This window comes from Schistocerca americana, chromosome 9 (assembly GCF_021461395.2).
Source record: "Schistocerca americana isolate TAMUIC-IGC-003095 chromosome 9, iqSchAmer2.1, whole genome shotgun sequence".
Taxonomy (NCBI): Eukaryota; Metazoa; Arthropoda; class Insecta; order Orthoptera; family Acrididae; genus Schistocerca; species Schistocerca americana.
This window is the reverse complement of record NC_060127.1, coordinates 195,244,032-195,264,004: the sequence shown is the minus strand read 5'-3', so window position 1 is coordinate 195,264,004 and position 19,973 is coordinate 195,244,032. Positions and strand designations below refer to the sequence as shown.

The window sequence follows — 19,973 nt, the reverse complement described above, 5'->3', positions numbered from 1 at the left end:
ATTATCTACAGCTAAAATAGAACAATGTTCAGCAATAAATAAAGAATGGGCGCCTTCCGCTCTGCTTGCTATTCTAACTGTAGTTTTCGGAACAATTTTCACAGGTAAGGTGGTTTGTGTTTTTTTTTTAAATCAATTTTTTGTTTATGCTTAATAGTTTTCGTATGCTTTCTAATATCATTCAATTTAGCATAAAACTCTGTTGCACATACTTGACATCTTGCCTTGGATAAGTCTCCAACGATTGGTTTCAGTCACCCATTGAATTCAGGTTCTGCTTCCCACACATCCCGATATTTTTGAGCGTACTGCTTCTTCTTCTGCGGCAAATCCATTATGTAAGCCACCACAACACAAGTTTCACCAATTTATAATCACTGAAAATACATTAAAACTCAGGCAAACTAGAGGTCATGAAACAATCTACTCACTCGGTAACTCGATATCAGTCCTATTGTTCATTGTTTAAAAAGTAATAATGTCTGAGTTACTCCCACCGAATTGTTCTTGCGTTACCACTGCCCATGTGGTAATAATTTGACTGCTAGTTAACATTTCGAAAAATTAGAGGTTTTGATAGAAATGTATTTTATTATACTTAATATTACGTATGTTTTTTGTCAATTCGAAAAATAAAGGGAGTTGAAAAGTTGAAGAATTATAGATCGATATGCTGTCGACGATAAGAGGCTAGTGGATAATGAATAACGAATTGTTCTATAGTCAAGGTTTACTTACTCTGTAGACAATTCCCACATTCAGGTTTACTAAATGCTGAACAATACTACATGATCTGCTAAGAACAAAGTCAGTGTAGTACCCATTCTATAGTTAAAATCTTAGTTTTGTTAATGAAAATACTGGCCCAAAATAGTTTTGATTTGTACTTCAAAAGTCGTCAGTGCTCCAAAAGTCGCCAGATAAGTCGCCAAATAATTTTTGTCGCTAAAAAGTTTTTTTTGTCGCTAAGGCGAAGGCAAAAGTCGCCATTTCTAGCGACAAAGTCGCTAAATTGGCAACACTGGGTGTAGTGAATACGCTGTTGAAGGGTCCGCACAACACATTTTAAATGCCTCAGAGGTAAAAATCCAGACAGTTTAAGCCCGGTGATATAGCAGGGCTTCCGCGCCCTATCCATCGTCCGGGGAAGATGATGTTGAGGTGTCGGCGAGCTGTAGTACGGAAGTGGGGTGGTGTTTCGTGACGCAGAAACTGTACAGAGCTGCGTCGCGCCCATATCACAACAGATGTTCAAAGTGGCCACCACGGGATTCCAGGAATTTCCTCCGCAAAGGCGTTGCGGAAAACCACCGGCGCAAGTACGTCGTTGCCACGTGCCCTTGCCGACACGGAGGATTGTCTGTAGCCCACAGCTGACGATTATGCAGATTGATGATGCCAGTTGGGTAAAGAGGAATGATGACATAAATCTCATAATTGTGATGGTCTGGAGCAAAAACCATCTACAACATCCCTCTTGTAGAGGCAAATCCGCTGCTGATAATCCTTGCACTCGTTGCACGTGATAGAGGTAGCAGCGTGTGTCACGCGGGATACACATGATCGTACTTTGGCTTGCGCCGTGTCGGCGGCGCACCTGCCTGTAGCTTGTACCAGGATTCGTCTTCAATATACTGCAGAACCCGGTCCTCCAAATCTGGCGTACGCACAGTCCCTGCACGTTCGTCTTTCTGAAAGTGTTGTGTCTAGACAAGACAGCCTAGACACAATGAGAGGAAGCCGAAAGGCACGTGCTTAAACTCACGCAGGCTGGCGTGAGGTCTGAAACAGGATACGTAATGAATGCTATAAAGAAAAGTACGTAGCTTCTGGAACACTTAACTTTAATCCATAATTGTAGAACATCGCTCTTGATGATACATGCTTCACACTATTAATTATTAAAGCTATGGCGCCTTGCTAGGTCGTAGCAAATGTAGCTGAAGGCTATACTAATTATCGTCTCGGCAAAAGAGAGCGTATTTGTCAGTGAACCTTTCCTTGCAAAGTCGGCTGTCCAACAGGGGCGAGTGCTAGTAAGTCTCTCTAGACCTGCCGTGTGGTGGCGCTCGGTCTGCTATCACTGACAGTGGCGACACGCGGGTCCGACGTATACTAACGGACCGCGGCCACCTAGCAAGTGTAGTGTCTGGCGGTGACACCACAGAAATGACCTATGACAATAAAACTCCCAGAAAGGGCTTGAAATGTGTAATGTGGTTAGTGTCTGCGGGGGTACTTTTTTTGCTACCGCACGCAATGAGCACACGCCACGTGGTCAGAGGAACTTTCATTCGTCAGCGCCATCTACCGTGGCGGCGACGCATTTCCGGACTCGTGCTCGTAGGACCTGTTTTCCTGCATTTCCAGTCAGCTATGCCTCACTGCAGCTTGTCGGTTTTATTAATGTCCACCCTGTATTAGTTGAAAGAAGCTGCAATGTTCCCACCTCGGCTGTGGCTTTATTGAAACTCGTACGACTGCCAGTTTCCGGCTTGCACACCATTTCCGTATACCTTTGGTGCAAACATGTAATGTTATACGATTATTTAACAGCGAGTAAAAGAGTTCTGAGAACACTCTTAAGTAATCAGCTAGTATTACCACATTTTGGCATCAAGAGCACATGAAAATGGCCTGTAAGTCTGAAAATGGGCAATTGTCCGAGTTTCACTAAAGTAAATACGTATAAGCAATAGCCGAGATGGAAACTTTTCAATGTCTTCCTTGTAAAAGAATACGTAGTATTTTATGACTACACTACCAGTGACTCACAATCGCACTCGCTCTATTCGCACGTACATGTGGGTGTAAGAATTTGTGGGGATGCGAAATGGAAAGATACCACAGCCTCATCGTCAGCAGGGGGGCCGATCTGTAGTATTATGAACGCTGAAGAGATTTTCAACTGCCAAGATTCGTAGATATTACGGTTTTCAGCAATTCTCTATTGCCATCTTCGGATCTGTGATTAAATCATCTCCCGGCTACAGTAAGTACACAACGTGTAAAAGGCATTGGCGAAGCTGTCGTTTGCACTCTGAGGTCATTCATCCGACGCGATCATGGCCGCACGATGGGAATTGACAGGCAAGGCCTCAGGGAATCCCATATTCCGAGATCCACAGTGTCAAGAGTGTGCCAGGAATACCACACTTCGGGCATTACCTCTCACCACGGGCAACGCAGTAGCCGATACCTTGTACTTGGCGACCGAGAGCAAGGCCGTCTGCATAGAGTTGTCAGTGCTGACAGACAAGCAACACTGTGTGAAATAACTGCAGAAGTCAATGTGGGCCGTACGGCGAACGAATCCGTTAGGACAGAGTGGCGAAATCTGTGGCGTTAGTCGGCTATGGCAGCAGAGGACCGATTCGAGTGCCTTCGCCCTGACAGACGACTCTGCCTGCAGCGCCTGCCCTGGGCTCGTGACCCTGTCGACTGGACCCGGACTGCAGAAGAACCGTGGCCTGATCCAATGTAGCGCAGCCTCCACGAGGCCACGGACCCAAACTGTCAACAGGGCACTGTGCAAGCAGTAGGTGGCTCCATAAGGCTGTGGGCTGCGTTCACATGGAATGGACTGGCTCTTCTGGTCCAACCGACATGCTCACTGACTGACAATGCTTATGTTCGGCTAACTGGAGGCCATCGGTGTTCCAAAAGACCGATGCGCCATGTCAACACTTTTGCAACTGTGGACGGCCACAGAAGCAGCATGGCTCGGTATCTCTGCAGAGGACTTCCAGCGACCTGTTGAGTGCGTGCTCCATCGAGTTGCTGCAGTGGATGTCCGGCACGATATTAGGACTCAACCCATGACTTTTCTCGCCTCAGTGTATATGTGTAATTTATTTTAGTCTAACATCAGCATTCTTATGCATAACTTGCAGATACGAAAATGACAGCAACGTATTTCTGAAACCGATCAATTCAAAATGAATATTTAAATAATGTCTTGGCTTGAAGTACTCGTATTTCTTCAGATATTACAAACAGGGACCTGTTGATTCTTATGTGGAATGAAATGGAGTCCCGTTTACATTTCTCGAGTAATGCGCGGTGCTCAAGTTGAATCTATGGTATAGTGTCTGTCGAACATGAAACTTTGAACCTTCCTCTATCCAGTAACATGCGCAGTGTGTTTCCGTCTTTTATACTTTGTCTGTAATAAATAACTGAAATCTGTTCTTTCTTTTTGAACCACCGCATACCTGTGCACGTAACAGGCCTTTTCAAAGTATAATTAGTCACACTCAAGAGAGATCTGAGCTGGTTACTGACACCCGGTATCCGTGCCGATACGATTGCAAGTGTTGTGACGTTTGTTTACTTTTCTTTTTATTCGCGCAGGTTCGCGGCCACCAGAGGGTGCCGTCGGGCTCCCAGGAGTTCAAGGAGATGACCAAGAAGGACGCGCTAGTCCACTTCCAGAGCGAGCTGGAGAGGCTGCTGGAAACGGCTCCAGAGGCGCGGCGCTCCAGCTTCCGCAAGCAGTTCGATGGCTTCGAGAAACTGTTCGAGCGTTTCCTCAGCGAGGACGGACCCTCCATAGACTGGGAGAAGATCCAGAAGCTGCCGCAGGACGCTGTAAGTACTCGTCGCCCTCCCCCGACAATCTCCCCACAAGAAGTAACGTACTATAAAGCACGCCCCCCTCACCCCATCTCCATCACACAATTTGCCATTTGCCTTAGTAGGAACTTCACAGTTAAATCTAAATTTATTGATAGTGGAAGAAGTTCCTCTCAAAAGGGCGCAGCCAACATTCCTTGCCTGTCCCAGCGTCTGCTCCATGTCTATTTACATCTCAGTTGGGGGGATACTAGATCTCGGAGTTCCCTGATGCCAATAAAATGTGGCGCATTGCAGGTACGGGACTACAGCACGCTGTCGCAGCCGTCTGCTGACGTGATCCACGAGATGCTGGGCAAGCTGGTGGTGGTGAAGCTGAACGGAGGCCTGGGCACCTCCATGGGCTGCAGGGGGCCCAAGTCCGTCATCGCCGTCCGAAACGACCTCACCTTCCTGGACCTCACCGTCCAGCAGATAGAGGTGAGTCGCACACTACGTGTCCTCGTGGGCTCCCAGGGTCTCCACGTCTTTCTTCACTCCATCCATCCAGTCGTATTCTGTCACCTGAGAGGTCTACTCACTTGTGGTAGGCTTCACCATCCTTTCTTCCATCCATTCAGTTGCTCTGCCCTTTATCACGGTGTCTGGATTTCTGTGTTTTTCCTTTTCGAAATTCCATTTTCTGTCACCGACTGATCCAAAGATTTTTCTTGTTTTCGAAGATCAAAATTCTGTACTCCATCTTCTTTCTTGCTGAGCTTCGTGTTTCAGCGCCATACATTAATATCGGTCACACCGCTGATACAGTCATTTTTGGAAGGACCTCACACCAAAAGTTTTCAATAACTAAGGAAAAGCTTCTGTGATTGATTGTGTGAGTATATGGAATGTACAGTGGTTAAAGAACGGAATGAAATGGATATTTTTCCATTAATCAGTTGTTAAGTTTTGCAATCCCTTTGAAGAAAAAATCCAAAATCTTGGAAAAAGGTTCTTTTCCTAAGGAAGTAATTCATACACATAGTTATGTTTTTAGTACTGTTTTAAACTGTTTTCGTGTACTCATACATTTTCACAGTATTGTAACGCCAATCAAAGTACATAAAAAATTGTTTCATTGATCTTCCTCACAAGGGAACCTCCCCATCGTACCCCCCTAGGATTTAGTTATAAGTTGGCACAGTGGATAGGCCTTGAAAAACTAAACACAGATCAATCGAGAAAACAGGAAGAAGTTGTGTGGAACTATGAAAAATAAGCAAAATATACAAACTGAGTAGTCGATGTGCAAGATAGGCAACATCAAGACTAGTCTGAGCTCAGTAGCACCGTGGTCCTGTGGTTAGCGTGAGTAGCTGCGGAATGAGAGGTCCGTGGTTCAAGTCTTCCCTCGAGTGAAAGTTTAATTTTTTATTTTCAGTTTATGTGACAAACTCTTATGTTTTCATCACTTTTTTGGGAGTGTTTATCACATCCACAAGAAAACCTAAATCGGGCAAGGTAGAATAATCTTTTTACCCATTCGCCACATGTACAAGTTAGATGGGTCGACAACATATTCCTGTCATGTGACGCACATGCCGTCACCAGTGTCGTATAGAATATATCAGACGTGTTTTGCTGTGGAGTAATCGGTTGACCTATGACCTTGCGATCAAATGTTTTCGGTTCCCATTTTAGAGGCACGTCCTTTAATCTACTAATCGCACGGTTTGTGGTGCGGTCGCAAAACACAGACACTAAACTTATTGCAGTGAACAGAGTCGTCAATCAACGAACGGACAGATCATAACTTTGCGAAAATAAAGATAGTAAACTTTTCACTTGAAGGAAGACTTGAACCAAGGACCTCCCGTTCAGTAGCTGCTCACGCTAACCACAGGACCACGGCGCTACTGAGTTTACAATATTCTTGATGTTACCTATCTTGTGCATGGACTACTCAGTTTGTATATTTTGCATATTTTTTCATAGTTCCACACAACTTCTTTCTGTTTTCTCGATTGATCTGTGTTCAGTTTTTCAAGGCCTATCCACTGTGCCAACTTATAACTAAATCTGAGGGGGGTGCGATGGGGAGGTTCCCTTGTCAGCAGCAGCAGTGTTACGTATAGGCCATTTTGTCAAATACGTCAGAGTAATACCTAAATTCGTGCGGAATATAATCAGGTAAACGTTGAATGTCGTGCATTTTGTTCCTGCAATTAGCCACCGGTCCAGTGTAAGACTTTTTAAAATGAGGAACGACAGACACTTCCTGAAATACAAGGTCGAATGTACTCTGTAATCCTCCTATGTCTCCAAAAGCCACAACACCTAAATGTAATTTACTATGTTCAGAATGCATAAAGCAACATGTATGGAACTAGACCTTCTGGCGTTTTGGAACATGTCTGCCTTGTGATTCGTTCGACCCGTTCCTATAGCATGTTGGCTATCACCTAGAGAACTTTTACATATCTTCAATTTCTTTTAGCATTATGGTGAACTTGCAAGTTCTGAAAGCACTTGCAATCATTTCGTAATACACTATGTGATCAAAACATTCCGGACACCGCCAAAAAATACGTTTTTCATATTAGGTGCATTGTGCTGCCACCTACTGCCAGGTACTCCATATCTGCGACCTCAGTAGTCGTTATACATCGTGAGAGATCAGAATGGGTCGTTTCGCGGAACTCACAGACTTCGAACGTGGTCAGGTGATTGGGCGTCACTTGTGTCATACGTCTGTACGCGAGATTTCCACACTCCTAAACATCCCTAGGTCCACTGTTTCCAATGTGATAGTGAAGCGGAAACGTGAAGGTACACGAACAGCACAAAAACGTACACGCCGACGTCGTCTGTTGACTGACAGAGACCGCCGACAGTTGAAAAGGGTCGTAATGTGTAATAGGCAGACATCTATCCAGACCATCACACAGGAGTTCCGAGCTGTATCAGGATCCACTGCAAGTACTATGACAGTTAGGCGAGAGGTGAGAAAACGTGGACTTCATGGTCGAGCGGTTGCTCATAAGCCGCACATCACGCCGGGAAATGTCAAACCACGCCTCGCTTGGTAAGGAGCGTAAACATTGGTCGATTGAGCAGTGGAAGAACGTTGTCTGGAGTGAAGAATGACGGTACACAATGTGGCGATCCGATGGCAGGGTGTGGGTACGACGAATGGCCGATGAACGTCATCTCCTAGCGCGTGTAGTGCCAACAGTAAGATTCGGAGTTGATGGTGTTATGGAGTGGTAGTGTCTGCCATGGAGGGGGCTTTCAGCCCTTGTTGTTTTCCGTAGCACTATCACAACACAGGCCTACATTGATGTTTTAAGCACCTTCTTGCTTCCCACTGTTGAAGAGCAATTCGGGGATGGCGACTGCATCTTTCAACACGATTGAGCACGTTTTCATAATGCACGGCCTGTAACGGAGTGGTTACATGACAATAGCATCCGTGTAATGGACTGGCCTGCACAGAGTCCTGATCTGAATCCTACAGAACACCTTCGGGATGTTTTGGAACGCCGACTTCGTGCCAGGCCTCACCGACCGATATCGATACCTCTCCTCAATGCAGCACACACCGTGAAGACTGGGCTGCCATTCCCCAAGAAAGCTTCCAGCACCTGATTGAACATGCTTGCGAGAGTGGAAGCTGTCATCAAGGCTGAGAGTGGGCCATCACCATATTGAATTCCAGCATTACTGATGGAGGGCGCCAGGAACTCGCAAGTCATTTTCAGCCAGGTGTCGGGAATATTTTTGATCACATAGCGTGTTATTTCACCATACACACGCTATCAGCTCTTCTAGTTACCCGTTCCACCACAGAAAATTTCCTGTCATATACATTACACGAATGTCTAGGACTAAGAAAAAACTTTCCATTCTACCAAAATGTTTAGCGTCCACAGAAGACGCACACATTCGAGTTACATAGTACTTCTTATTTTGGCCAACGAATCACACGGAAAACAAACATAGCTCTCTGACACTTCCTGGTACATATTCTCTTACATTGCAGTACGAATTAGCACACCTCAATTTCTCCTTTCCTCTCAGTGCCTTCATGATATACATGTCTTACCCACTCATTGTTCTTCGTGGGCCTGCCGGAGTGGCCGAGCGGTTCTAGGCGCTTCAGTCTGGAACCGCGCTGCTGCTACGGTCGCAGGTTCGAATCCTGCCTCGGGCATGGATGTGTGTGATGTCCTTAGGTTAGTTAGGTTTAAGTAGTTCTAAGTTATAGGGGACCGATTACCCAAGATGTTAACTCCCATAGTGCTCAGAGCCATTTGAACCATTTTTGACATGTCATTCTTAAATTTATGTAACATACTAAAGTCTATAGTCCCTTGGCCATGTAATAAATGTAAGCTTCTAAACCATTGCAGTGAAAGGATACAGCTGTTTATGTCACTCACTCATCAAAACCTGTAGGGTACTTCCCGTGGCCTACAATTTGGCAAGAAGCAAGGCTTCGCAGTAGAAGTGCAATAAAAAAATCAGATAATTGTTAATGTGTAATTATATCGCACGAAAAAAATATTTCTTTCGTCATTTGTTATTTGACTTCAAATTTGAAATCAAAACATTGTCGGAAGTCGAGGAATTCCCGGGATCGATGTCTTGCCGTTACCAGAGTCGATAACAGGTAAAAATCGTCGAGAGTCTCGGCTGCCGGGATGGATGAAATACTGGGTGATGTTTTTCCACCGTGTACAAACTCTCGGTTCTAGGCGCTTCAGTGCGGAACCGCGCGACTGCTACGGTCGCAGGTTCGAATCCTGCCTCGGGCATGGATGTGTGTTATGTCCTTAGATTTAAGTAGTTCTAAGTTCTACGGGACTGGTGACCTCAGATGTTGAGTCCCATAGTGCTCAGAGCCATTTGAACCATTTGTACAAACTCTAGGGATTGATCGATGAGAGGTGTAATGGACGCGTGTCCGGAAATGCATGGTTTCCATGCTGGAGACCATTTATTGAATCATACGTTGTTACAGAAACTGCGGTCTAATATGTGCTGTACCATGCGGCCACAGTTATGCGTGGTTTCCTCGTAGAGGGTGGTACTGTTCCTGATACATCGTGCCGTAGCGCCCTCTCCTGCCATAGAAATTGGTAATGTTGTGTCCAATCCACTTCTCTTGCTGACTCACCTTGCAGTGCATGTGATTCAGCGTTGTACACAATGGTCCCACATTCGAATCGAGGGGTTGCCGATATGGTGTTTACCTTACAGACGGCAACGGGCGTGGGCAGCAAGGTTGTATCAGGAGACCTACCTATCCCCGCCGACAGCGACCGCAGTATTCAGTGTTTGCAACAGTGTTTCGCCGTTTGTCTGAGACAGGGTCGTTTCAGGAAGCAGGAAATCATGAAGGACGTACCCGAAGTGTTCGGACAGCAGACTCTGGAGGAAAATGTGATTAACACTGTGGAAGGTGACCGCCGTGTCAGTACCAGCCAGCTGGCCCGCCAGTACAGGGTAAGCCATACGAACCGTTTGAAGCATTCTCGAAGGCAATGGTTACTACCCGTATCTCTTACAGTGGGTGGAGGGCTTACTAGCGACAGACTTTCCACAGTGGCAGCAGTTTCGTCACTGGTTTCTTCACCAGGCAACCACGATTCCGGGATTTGTGACTTGCATCTTACTCACAGGCGAGACCAGCTTTACACGGAGTGGTACCTCCAATATCCATAACAGTCGTCTGTGGGATACCATGCAGAACCCCCACGGTGTGGTGACAGCGAATCATCAGCCTCGGTGCAGCCGGAATGTGTGGGCCGGGTAATTAGCGGCCGTATTTTGGGACCAGTCGCCTAACAGGCCGGAACCATCGGCGTTTCTGGCGGGTGACTTTTCCACTCCTGCTGGAAGAAGTGCCATTGATGATTCGAAAGGTGATGTGGCTGCTACATGACGGTGCTCCAGCCCACTTCGCCTTTAACGTCCGGACGCGTCTCAGTCGTGTCTTTCCTGGTCGATGGATCGTATGAGGAGGTCCAGTTGCACGGCCTGCTCGTTCACCGGATCTCAACCCGTGCGTCCACGCATGCTTTGAGGCACATGGAGACCGTTTTCAGCACACACTGTAACTGCGGAATACTAGGTGGGCCCGATTCACTTTCTAATGAGGCCCCCAATGAGTGGTCACTAGCAGCGGATGGTCCTGGAACTCCGAGTATGTGCGCTAGCAAGCGCGACAACGGCACCTCCCATCCGTCGTCAAACGCAGATTGTGAAGCGCCGTCACCATTCCGATGCTCCGGCGAAGCAACAGCTGTGTAATGTTGGCCACCTTGGGTTTGTTGTACACTACTGGTAGCAATTTCATAGTCTCTTCTTGTGTATCCCAAAGCGGTACGCAAGTTGTTCGCCATCCTGAAATGTCCAAAACGTAATAGAGTCTAGCCAACGACTGCCATCTAAAACGTAAACAATAATCATACTGACATTTGCACTGCCACCTCTCTCTCTCTTTGTGCAACTTGCGAACAAGCCTATATTTTTTGGTACCCTGAGTTGGAGACTTCACTGGACGTGAGGCCACTTTCTAGGATGGCCTACGGCTGTGTGTCTGAGAAGGACTGTGTGATTACTAGTGAGGCTCTAATAATTGTACCACAGTGGTCTGTATCTACCCTGCCTAAAATCGTAGTATCGATGAGCACATCTTACACCATTTGGCATAAATACAAATTCTGTATGCTTCTCTAAATTGCTCTATCAATTGATCGAATAAATGGTCTGTAGCATGGAAACCATGCATTTCCGGACATAAGTTCGTTAGACTTTTGTTGTTCCGTATCTTGTCATCGATCAACCCCTAGAGTTTGGACAAGGTGAAAAAAATCACCCTGCATAAATAATTAAGTTTTTACGAAACCCACAGTGCGCGAGTTCTACTCCCACCTGGCCAATTTTTTACATTGTTGGTACACTAACTTTTTTTTTTTTTTTTTAATTTGCTGGGCACGAGCTGAGAGTGGCCTCTTGTCTTCGCAGCACCTCAACAAGAGGTACAAGGCGAACGTGCCGCTGGTGCTGATGGACTCGTTCAACACGGACGAGGACACGCAGAAGGTGATCCGCAAGTACCGGGGGCTGCAGGTCGAGATCCACACGTTCAACCAGAGCTGCTACCCGCGCGTCAACCGCGAGTCGCTGCTGCCCATCGCCAAGACGTGCGACGTGGACGCCGACATCGACGCGTAAGCTCCGCCACTCGCCTCTGCCCGCTCGCCGTGTGGGACCAGCTGTTGCCCGCTATACTCACTGCGTTTCCTCCGTTGCAGGTGGTACCCGCCCGGTCACGGAGACTTCTACGAAAGCTTCCAGAGTTCTGGTCTCCTGCGGAAATTCATCGACCAGGTACTGTGCTCCATTCGCTATTCTGTCTGTCCCAAATATAATTTAAGCATTTCAACAACACAAATCGCATAGTGAATTCTCACACTACAGCTGACTGTGTGCTCATCTCCGACTTTTATGGCAGAATAAAACTCTGTGTGGGACGCGAAGGTAGGACAAGTCGGCAAGTTCTCTACTATTTGAGCTACCCAACTCACGACATATACAGGGTGTTTCAAAAATAACCGGTATATTTGAAACGGTAATAAAAACTAAACGAGCAGCGATAGAAATACACCGTTTGTTACAATATGCTTGGGACAACAGTACATTTTCAGGCAGACAAACTTTCGAAACTACAGTAGTTACAATTGTCAACAACAGATGGCGCTGCGGTCTGGCAAAAACTATAGTACGATATTTTCCACATATCCACCATGCGTAGCAATAATATGGCGTAGTCTCTGAATGAAATTACCCGATACCTTTGACAACGTGTCTGGCGGAATGGCTTCACATGCAGATGAGATGTACTGCTTCAGCTGTTCAATTGTTTCTGGATTCTGGCGGTACACCTGGTCTTTCAAGTGTCCCCACAGAAAGAAGTCACAGGGGTTCATGTCTGGCGAATAGGGAGGCCAATCCACGCCGCCTCCTGTATGTTTCGGATAGCCCAAAGCAATCACACGATCATCGAAATATTCATTCAGGAAATTAAAGACGTCGGCCGTGCGATGTGGCCGGGCACCATCTTGCATAAACCACGAGGTGTTCGCAGTGTCGTCTAAGGCAGTTTGTACCGCCACAAATTCACGAAGAATGTCCAGATAGCGTGATGCAGTAATCGTTTCGGATCTGAAAAATGGGCCAATGATTCCTTTGGAAGAAATGGCGGCCCAGACCAGTACTTTTTGAGGATGCAGGGACGATGGGACTGCAACATCGGGCTTTTCGGTTCCCCATATGCGCCAGTTCTGTTTATGACGAAGCCGTCCAGGTAAAAATAAGCTTCGTCAGTAAACCAAATGCTGCCCACATGCATATCGCCGTCATCAATCCTGTGCACTATATCGTTAGCAAATGTCTCTCGTGCAGCAATGGTAGCGGCGCTGAGGGGTTGCCGCGTTTGAATTTTGTATGGATAGAGGTGTAAACTCTGGCGCATGAGACGATACGTGGACGTTGGCGTCATTTGGACCGCAGCTGCAACACGGCGAACGGAAACCCGAGGCTGCTGTTGGATCACCTGCTGCACTAGCTGCGCGTTGCCCTCTGTGGTTTCCGTACGCGGTCGCCCTACCTTTCCAGCACGTTCATCCGTCACGTTCCCAGTCCGTTGAAATTTTTCAAACAGATCCTTTATTGTATCGCTTTTCGGTCCTTTGGTTACATTAAACCTCCGTTGAAAACTTCGTCTTGTTGCAACAACACTGTGTTCTAGGAGGTGGAATTCCAACACCAGAAAAATCCTCTGTTCTAAGGAATAAACCATGTTGTCCACAGGACACTTGCACGTTGTGAACAGCACACGCTTACAGCAGAAAGACGACGTACAGAATGGCGCACCCACAGACTGCGTTGTCTTCTATATCTTTCACATCACTTGCAGCGCCATCTGTTGTTGAAAATTGTAACTACTGTAATTTCGAAAGTTTGTCCGCCTGAAAATGTACTGTTGTCCCAAGCATATTGCAACAAACGGTGTATTTCTATCGCTGCTCGTTTAGTTTTTATTGCCGTTTCAAATATACCGGTCATTTTTGAAACACCCTGTACGAGCGGCGTTCAGTAAGTAGTACAACACTTTCTTCCGAAAGAAAGTTGGTTTCATTCGGGATTCCAATACAGCCCCACACTTTTTGGCCATAAAACCGCATTTTTCAACATAATCTCCGTTCAAAGCGACGGCCTTACTCAACCTTACTGGAGGAGCCTTTATTCCCACACAGCAACACTCCACTGGTCGACGTTGGAGCCAACTTCTTGCTGCGTCAGTAAGCTCCGCGTCACCCACGTACTGCTTCCCGCGGAGTGCATCGTTAACATAGCCAAAGAGATGGGGGTCGGAACGTGCGAGATCCGGGCTGTAGGGTGGATGAGGAAGAACAGTCCAATGAAGTTTTTGGTGCTTCTCTCGGAAGCGCAGCACTGCGAACGGAGACGGGCAATTGAACGGCGAGGTGTCTGTGGTCTGCCGATGACCTCGAATGATGGCGTCCGCACGTTCCAACATTGCAGGAGCCAGCGCTGTGTGCGACGACCTCGTTGTGATCATGAGAGTCGACTCGCCGTAAGACTCACCGTGCTTTTGTTCACTGCCAGGTCTCCTTAGGCATACGGCGAGCGGTATGGTTTCCAGCAAAAAGAAACCCAGTGACGGCTCTCTGCTTGGAACGCACCCCCGCTACAGACGCCGTTTTGATGGCTACGTATAGCGCCGCCATACGTCGGAGCTTCATGAAAATATAGAGGCTGACACAGGAGTAGCCCACGGCGTCCCGAAACAAATTTCTCATTCTTCCGAGCGAAACTGGCCGACGAAAAATGTGTTGCATCGCTTACTGAACGACCGTCGTATTCTCCACGTAAAGCTGTGAGATCGAATCGTGACTCGTGCTTGGGTAGCTTCTGGTACAGCACTTGCCCGCGAAAGGCAAAGGTCCCAGCTTCACATCCCCGTCCGCACGCAGTTTTTATCTCCCAGGAAAGTTTCAACACATAATTCGTTTAATAATCCTGTTACAACCGCCTTGTCCACAGTTATTTACAACACACAGTCATGGGTTTATTTATGAAGGACAAAATCATGCGTATGTCCACTACTCAGGTTTTGAAAGTAACGAATCCTTAGCACAGCACGTTGCATGACCATCTGCAACAGTTCTACTCTGAAAATCACATTTAAGTGGCTGGCAGAGGGCAGTTCTTATCAAAGTTCGCTGGGTACCATGTTAGTGCTGTCTTCGAGGATAGCGGGTGCCCGCGATTTATCGCTGTAGACACTAGTCTTTAGGGAAATCCAGAAGAAAAAATTATGGGTCGAGAGATTCGGCTATCTCGGCAGGCAAGTAGTGTTTCTGTTATGAGAATGAGCCGACCAGGAAACATCTGTTAAACAAGTGCCGTGGTGGAGCAAGCAGGAAGTGCAGTCTTCCCGAAGCCACAGTTAATTGGTTCCCACAGCCAATCATTGTCTCAGACAACTTTTTAACGTGGAGCACGGACAGTGGCAGTCGTTCTTCTGTATTTTCAAAAAGAAACGGGGCAAACACACGGTACGACATTACCGCACACCACACTGTAACACGTTGCTCGTGGAGGGGCTTTCTGTCGATAATTTCTAGCTGTTCTGCGACCCAAATACGGCAGTTCTGTTTATTGATAAAGCCACTGACGTCAAAATGAATTTCTTGCGGAAATTGGGTTGTTCTGAGGATAAGAGAAATTCATTTACAAACTGCATTCTTTTTGACAAGTCAGTAAACAATATTTGTTGGCAAATCTCAATTTTTAGGGATAAATGTGCGCAAGTCAGCTGTTAAAATTCTGTATAACGAGGATTTGGGTGTGCCAAGTTCTTAGGACAGACCACCAAGTCACTGATGTGTTGGCGTTGTCGATATTCGCACCGTCCCGCAAGGATTGTGGGCGTTCACAGCTGAGTCTGTTGGCAACATTACCAATGCCGTGGAGCTGCTACACGCAGCTTTCTGTGACGTGTTTTTATGGTGCAGTACAAACGTTAAATTTTCTATTGTATGCCAGTTTGGCTTGTACAGCGCTTAGTCCACGTCTGAAGTGGGCTACTGTTTAACTCCAGCAGCACGTTCTTTATGACTCCACCTATTTATGATTAGTTTCTAAGGTCAGAGTAACAAGCTGCAAATCCTTCTACTGGGACAGACGATTACAAACGCGCGGACGGTCGCACTTCGTCCGAAGTCGAGACGTAATAATTCTTTTTATTAACATCAGTCCTTTGACTGGTTTGATGCTGTCTTCAGTCTTTCCTTTCCTTCTGCTACCCTTCTTGATCTCCACGTAACTAATACATCCAATATTTTCTGTAAACCAAGTATTTACGCTTCCAAGGCATGCGTATCCAGGCATTGCAGCGACTACAGCCGTTCTGAAATACGCAAAATGCTTTTTTCAGTTGCGAATAGAAGCAACCACAGCTGTATAAGGGAAATACGTCAACTCCGTTCCTGCGTCACAGCCTGTGTCACTCGTACACACGGCAGGATCTTTTAGTAAGTCGCCGCCTGGTATCGCCAGATAAATACACCACTGCAGAGCCTATGATAACAAGGACGGTGCAACGTGCCTTCGGATACGCACGCTACTTTTCACTGTCTTCCTTCCCCTATGCTTGTTGCGGTGGGCCGGTCTAATGTTAAGCTGTCTCTATACAGCGTTTTCATGGACTCACTTGTTGAAGAATGCTGGTTCTGCTTTCGTGCAGCGCCGATGTCTTCTGCTAGCACCGGACGCTTCTCCGAAGATTTCACTGCTAGGAAGGGGAGATTTTCACTCTCTCGCTCTCTCACTCTCTTCTTATTTAAAAATACGCTACTCGTGGAATATCATTCAATGCACCAGAACATATTTATTTCCACTTTGTACAAAAAAACAACTAAACTTTATGACGTAAACCCACACATTACCGGGCACCCAAGACCAGTTAATTACACACTTTTGAACACAATTAGTACATAAGCTTTTATCGTGGCTGGCTATCCAGTTCAACGTCTACTAAAACAGTCACTATCTCGAGTCACACCATTTGTTTTTCAACAATACAAAGCTACGTTACTCTTTGCAGCCGGGCCGGATGCGTTTATTCTTGGCAGGTCGCGCTGAACATTTGCCAGCGCCGACGAACTATGTCTCTTCCAGTTTCGCCAGCACAAACAATAAATGGGTGCAGTATCCCATGCTCATCCTTACGCCCTGCTTTAAAGTAACACGTGTTCGAAACGGCTGGAACACAAGTGTCTCCAGAGTTTCGTAAAATTCTGGGGGCACTACAAGCTGACGGTTGTTTGTATTCGCAACTGCGAATACATTTCACATACTTCTGTCGGTTATTACACCGCGTCATTGTGAAATGCTAAAAACGTCATAGAGACGACTACTAATGGACATAATCTTGTGCACTACTCGACTGTATTAATGCGACACACGCACACGAAAACGTTATGCGAGTATGTCTGTACTGGCTAGTTTGTGACGTGAAACTCGAGGTTTGTGATAAATAGTAATAGCGCGGATAACAAATATGTTTGGACTATGTTTTGGGACATGTTTTCGTTCTTAAAACATGTTTGTAGCGGTCCTCTTCAGGGCGACTAGACTGATCCTCTGACTTATACATACCACCTTAGTTAGGTTGCCGGGTGACGACCGAGTCAGTTTTCTGAACGTTATCGGCCAATTCGTAGTAAAGTTTTGGATGGCTGCAGGGCACGCAGTCGCCTGTGTTGCTAAGCAGTAGGCTGCCACCAGCTCGTAGCCAGATCAGTGGTTTCCTGTCGCAGGACGTCGACACCGTCCTGTGCTCGTTTGCTCTCACGCTGCCCAACCCGTGTCTCGTGGAGCTGCTGGCTGGCCAACACAAGCGGCGCCACAGACTTGGATCACCGGCAGACAAGCCTTCGGCAGCTTGTAGCCACCCTCCCCGTTCGTACTGTTAGGGTCTTCAATCATTCCGGTGGCGTCTCTTGTTTAAATTGAAGAAAATAGATACCAACAGCCATAATTTTATTTAATAATATTATTTAGCTGCCAGTTTCGGAGGCTCATTGGCATCGTCTTTAGGCCCCTAAACACACAGCTATTACAGAGACCATAATATCCAACTGGTTTCTGTAGATTTCCTCTAGGTGCTCGTTGACCTTTCATACCTCTAACGAAACATTCTTAAATAAAATTATGGCTGTTGGCATCCATTTTCTTCCAGTCTTCGAGCAGTCGCAGTCCCATTCCACTTGCAAAAGATGGAGTTACACTACCGCTGCATCCAAAGACGTTGAGCAGGCTCACGCACTTATGGAAAACTGCTGGTTCGGCAGCATCCCTGACGGTGTTTGGCTACTGCCGATTTCCTGTGCTGCTACAGTCATACGTAGTCCTGTGATACAGGGATGCTAATGTGTTGAGGCCCACGAAGCTTTCTGTAGATGCTCTCTGCTCTCAAGGCGTTTACCAATTTCGACCAGAGTGCGGCCAAGTCCGTGGTGGCGAAACCGCAAAACTGTTTAGCGTACGTGAGTCAGACCCGTCAGGGCCAACACAGCAAATCAGCTGCACCCAAACATCGGCTGACACGCGGCTGAACTTGAGAGAAATCACTGTGCTAGCTCGGTAGCCGTGGATACAACTGTGGAGAAAAGTGGGCTACGAAATAATTAAACGTTCCAGCAGCGTGAACAGGGAAGATGGCTACAGGCTACGTATGGCATGGCTGCCAGCGATCCGAGCCGGGTTGGTAGCACGTGTTCGCCAACCAGCAGGTCCACGTGACCCAGGGCCAAGAGTATAAACAAGCAGCCACAAGAGAACCACCGTGCAGCACCGACGTCTCACTGTAGGGAAACGTTACCCCTTAGTACAAGCTGTTGCCTACCAGTTACCCGTCACAGGGACGTAGGCGGTACACTACCGTACCGCCAGCCATCAACAGCAATCTTTACTATGAACAGGCCAAGGCATACCAGAATGTGACGTCGGTGGCCACTTGACAACAGAAATAAGGCAGTATATAGGAGAAGTGTTTTGTACTACTTTGTAGATACCGCTAAAGAGAAGTGGGCTATAGAGTAATGCAACAGCTGTGGTTGATGGGAAGCTAGACACGAGAGGAAATGATTAGCAAACACGTAAATACAGTAAACATAAGTTTTACTTAATGTGTACTTTACTTCAAGCGTTGCGAAGAAAGCACGAACAGCAAAGTAGTCCACCTACCACAGAGAGCGTCGCGCCAGTGGGAGGCTCCTGCGTGAGCGAACAGTCGAAAGCTGACTAAGAGTAAAGAAGACTGTCGAAGACCGTGGCTGAGCTGTGAAGCTGCAGCCGGCGTGCAGCAGCAAACATCGCCGGTAGGTGGAACTGGTGAAGGCGTCGCGCGTCGGGCGTGTATCATTGGGTGCGCAAGGTCCCCACGAGACTGCTGTCAGCGTCCATTGGAACCGTGCACTTCCGTTCCTAACTGTGAGACGTCGTTGAGGGTGGTATCAATCTGTGATGCCACCAAAAGACCTTCACAAGAAACCAGCAGTTAGTCGCCCTGCAGATGACCGCCTTAAAGACGGTCGAAACGTCGGTATGTTCTTTGTGTTTCAGAGGATATCTAATACACAATATGATTTCGTTCCAGTCTTCTGTAGACTGTTTCGTGTATTCTGCTCTTTGACGCTACTAGAAGAATTTTTCACTTCTATCTTACGGTCGGTAGGAGCGGAAGTGCATTGTCCGTTGGCACAGGTAATAATGTTGTGGAAAGAGATTTTGTGTGTGCCGATGATAGTCGCAGAATTTGAAGTTATGCTAGTTCGTAGTTTCAGTGAATTGTGGACGGTTTTTTCGGTGGTCAGTAGTCAAGGTTACCAGGTTAGTTTTACTTCGAGAGTTACGCCGAAGTACTTGAGCGCTGCGTTAGGGTAGGTTTGAGCTTTGTGAATTGTGAGCGGAATAATACAATGGTGTTTGTGTTTTTGCAAGGTGGTTGGAAAGGCATCGCAGGTTACGGCAGAAGGTGAATTTTTTGAGATGAAGTTCATCATTTGTTTTTGGTTTCCTTTTTTTGCGTTCGGACATGATCAGACTGCCTCTGATACACGACATGTTACAAATTATACCGAGTAACTCTTATTTTAGTAAACAAAAGACATATTTAATCAAACATACATACACCCACGGCTCACATTCCAAGCATAGACTAGTCCAATTATGTTATAAATGTGTTAATTAAATTGCGGCGATTATGCCAAATAAAAGTAAGTCTGTCATGAAAGGGAGTTTAATTACATGCTATCTCA

General features: G+C 46.6%; 1 protein-coding gene across 1 annotated transcript in view; it reads left to right on the top strand.

Annotated features, from left to right (window-relative positions):
• LOC124551179 (UTP--glucose-1-phosphate uridylyltransferase-like) overlaps window positions 1-19,973 on the top strand; it is an 89,322-nt gene that overhangs the window by 34,342 nt on the left and 35,007 nt on the right. The window contains exons 2-5 of the mRNA XM_047126168.1: window positions 4,354-4,590; window positions 4,873-5,055; window positions 11,587-11,792; window positions 11,877-11,952. Coding sequence (XP_046982124.1) covers window positions 4,354-4,590; window positions 4,873-5,055; window positions 11,587-11,792; window positions 11,877-11,952 — 702 coding nt within the window. The remainder of the gene's footprint in view (window positions 1-4,353; window positions 4,591-4,872; window positions 5,056-11,586; window positions 11,793-11,876; window positions 11,953-19,973) is intronic.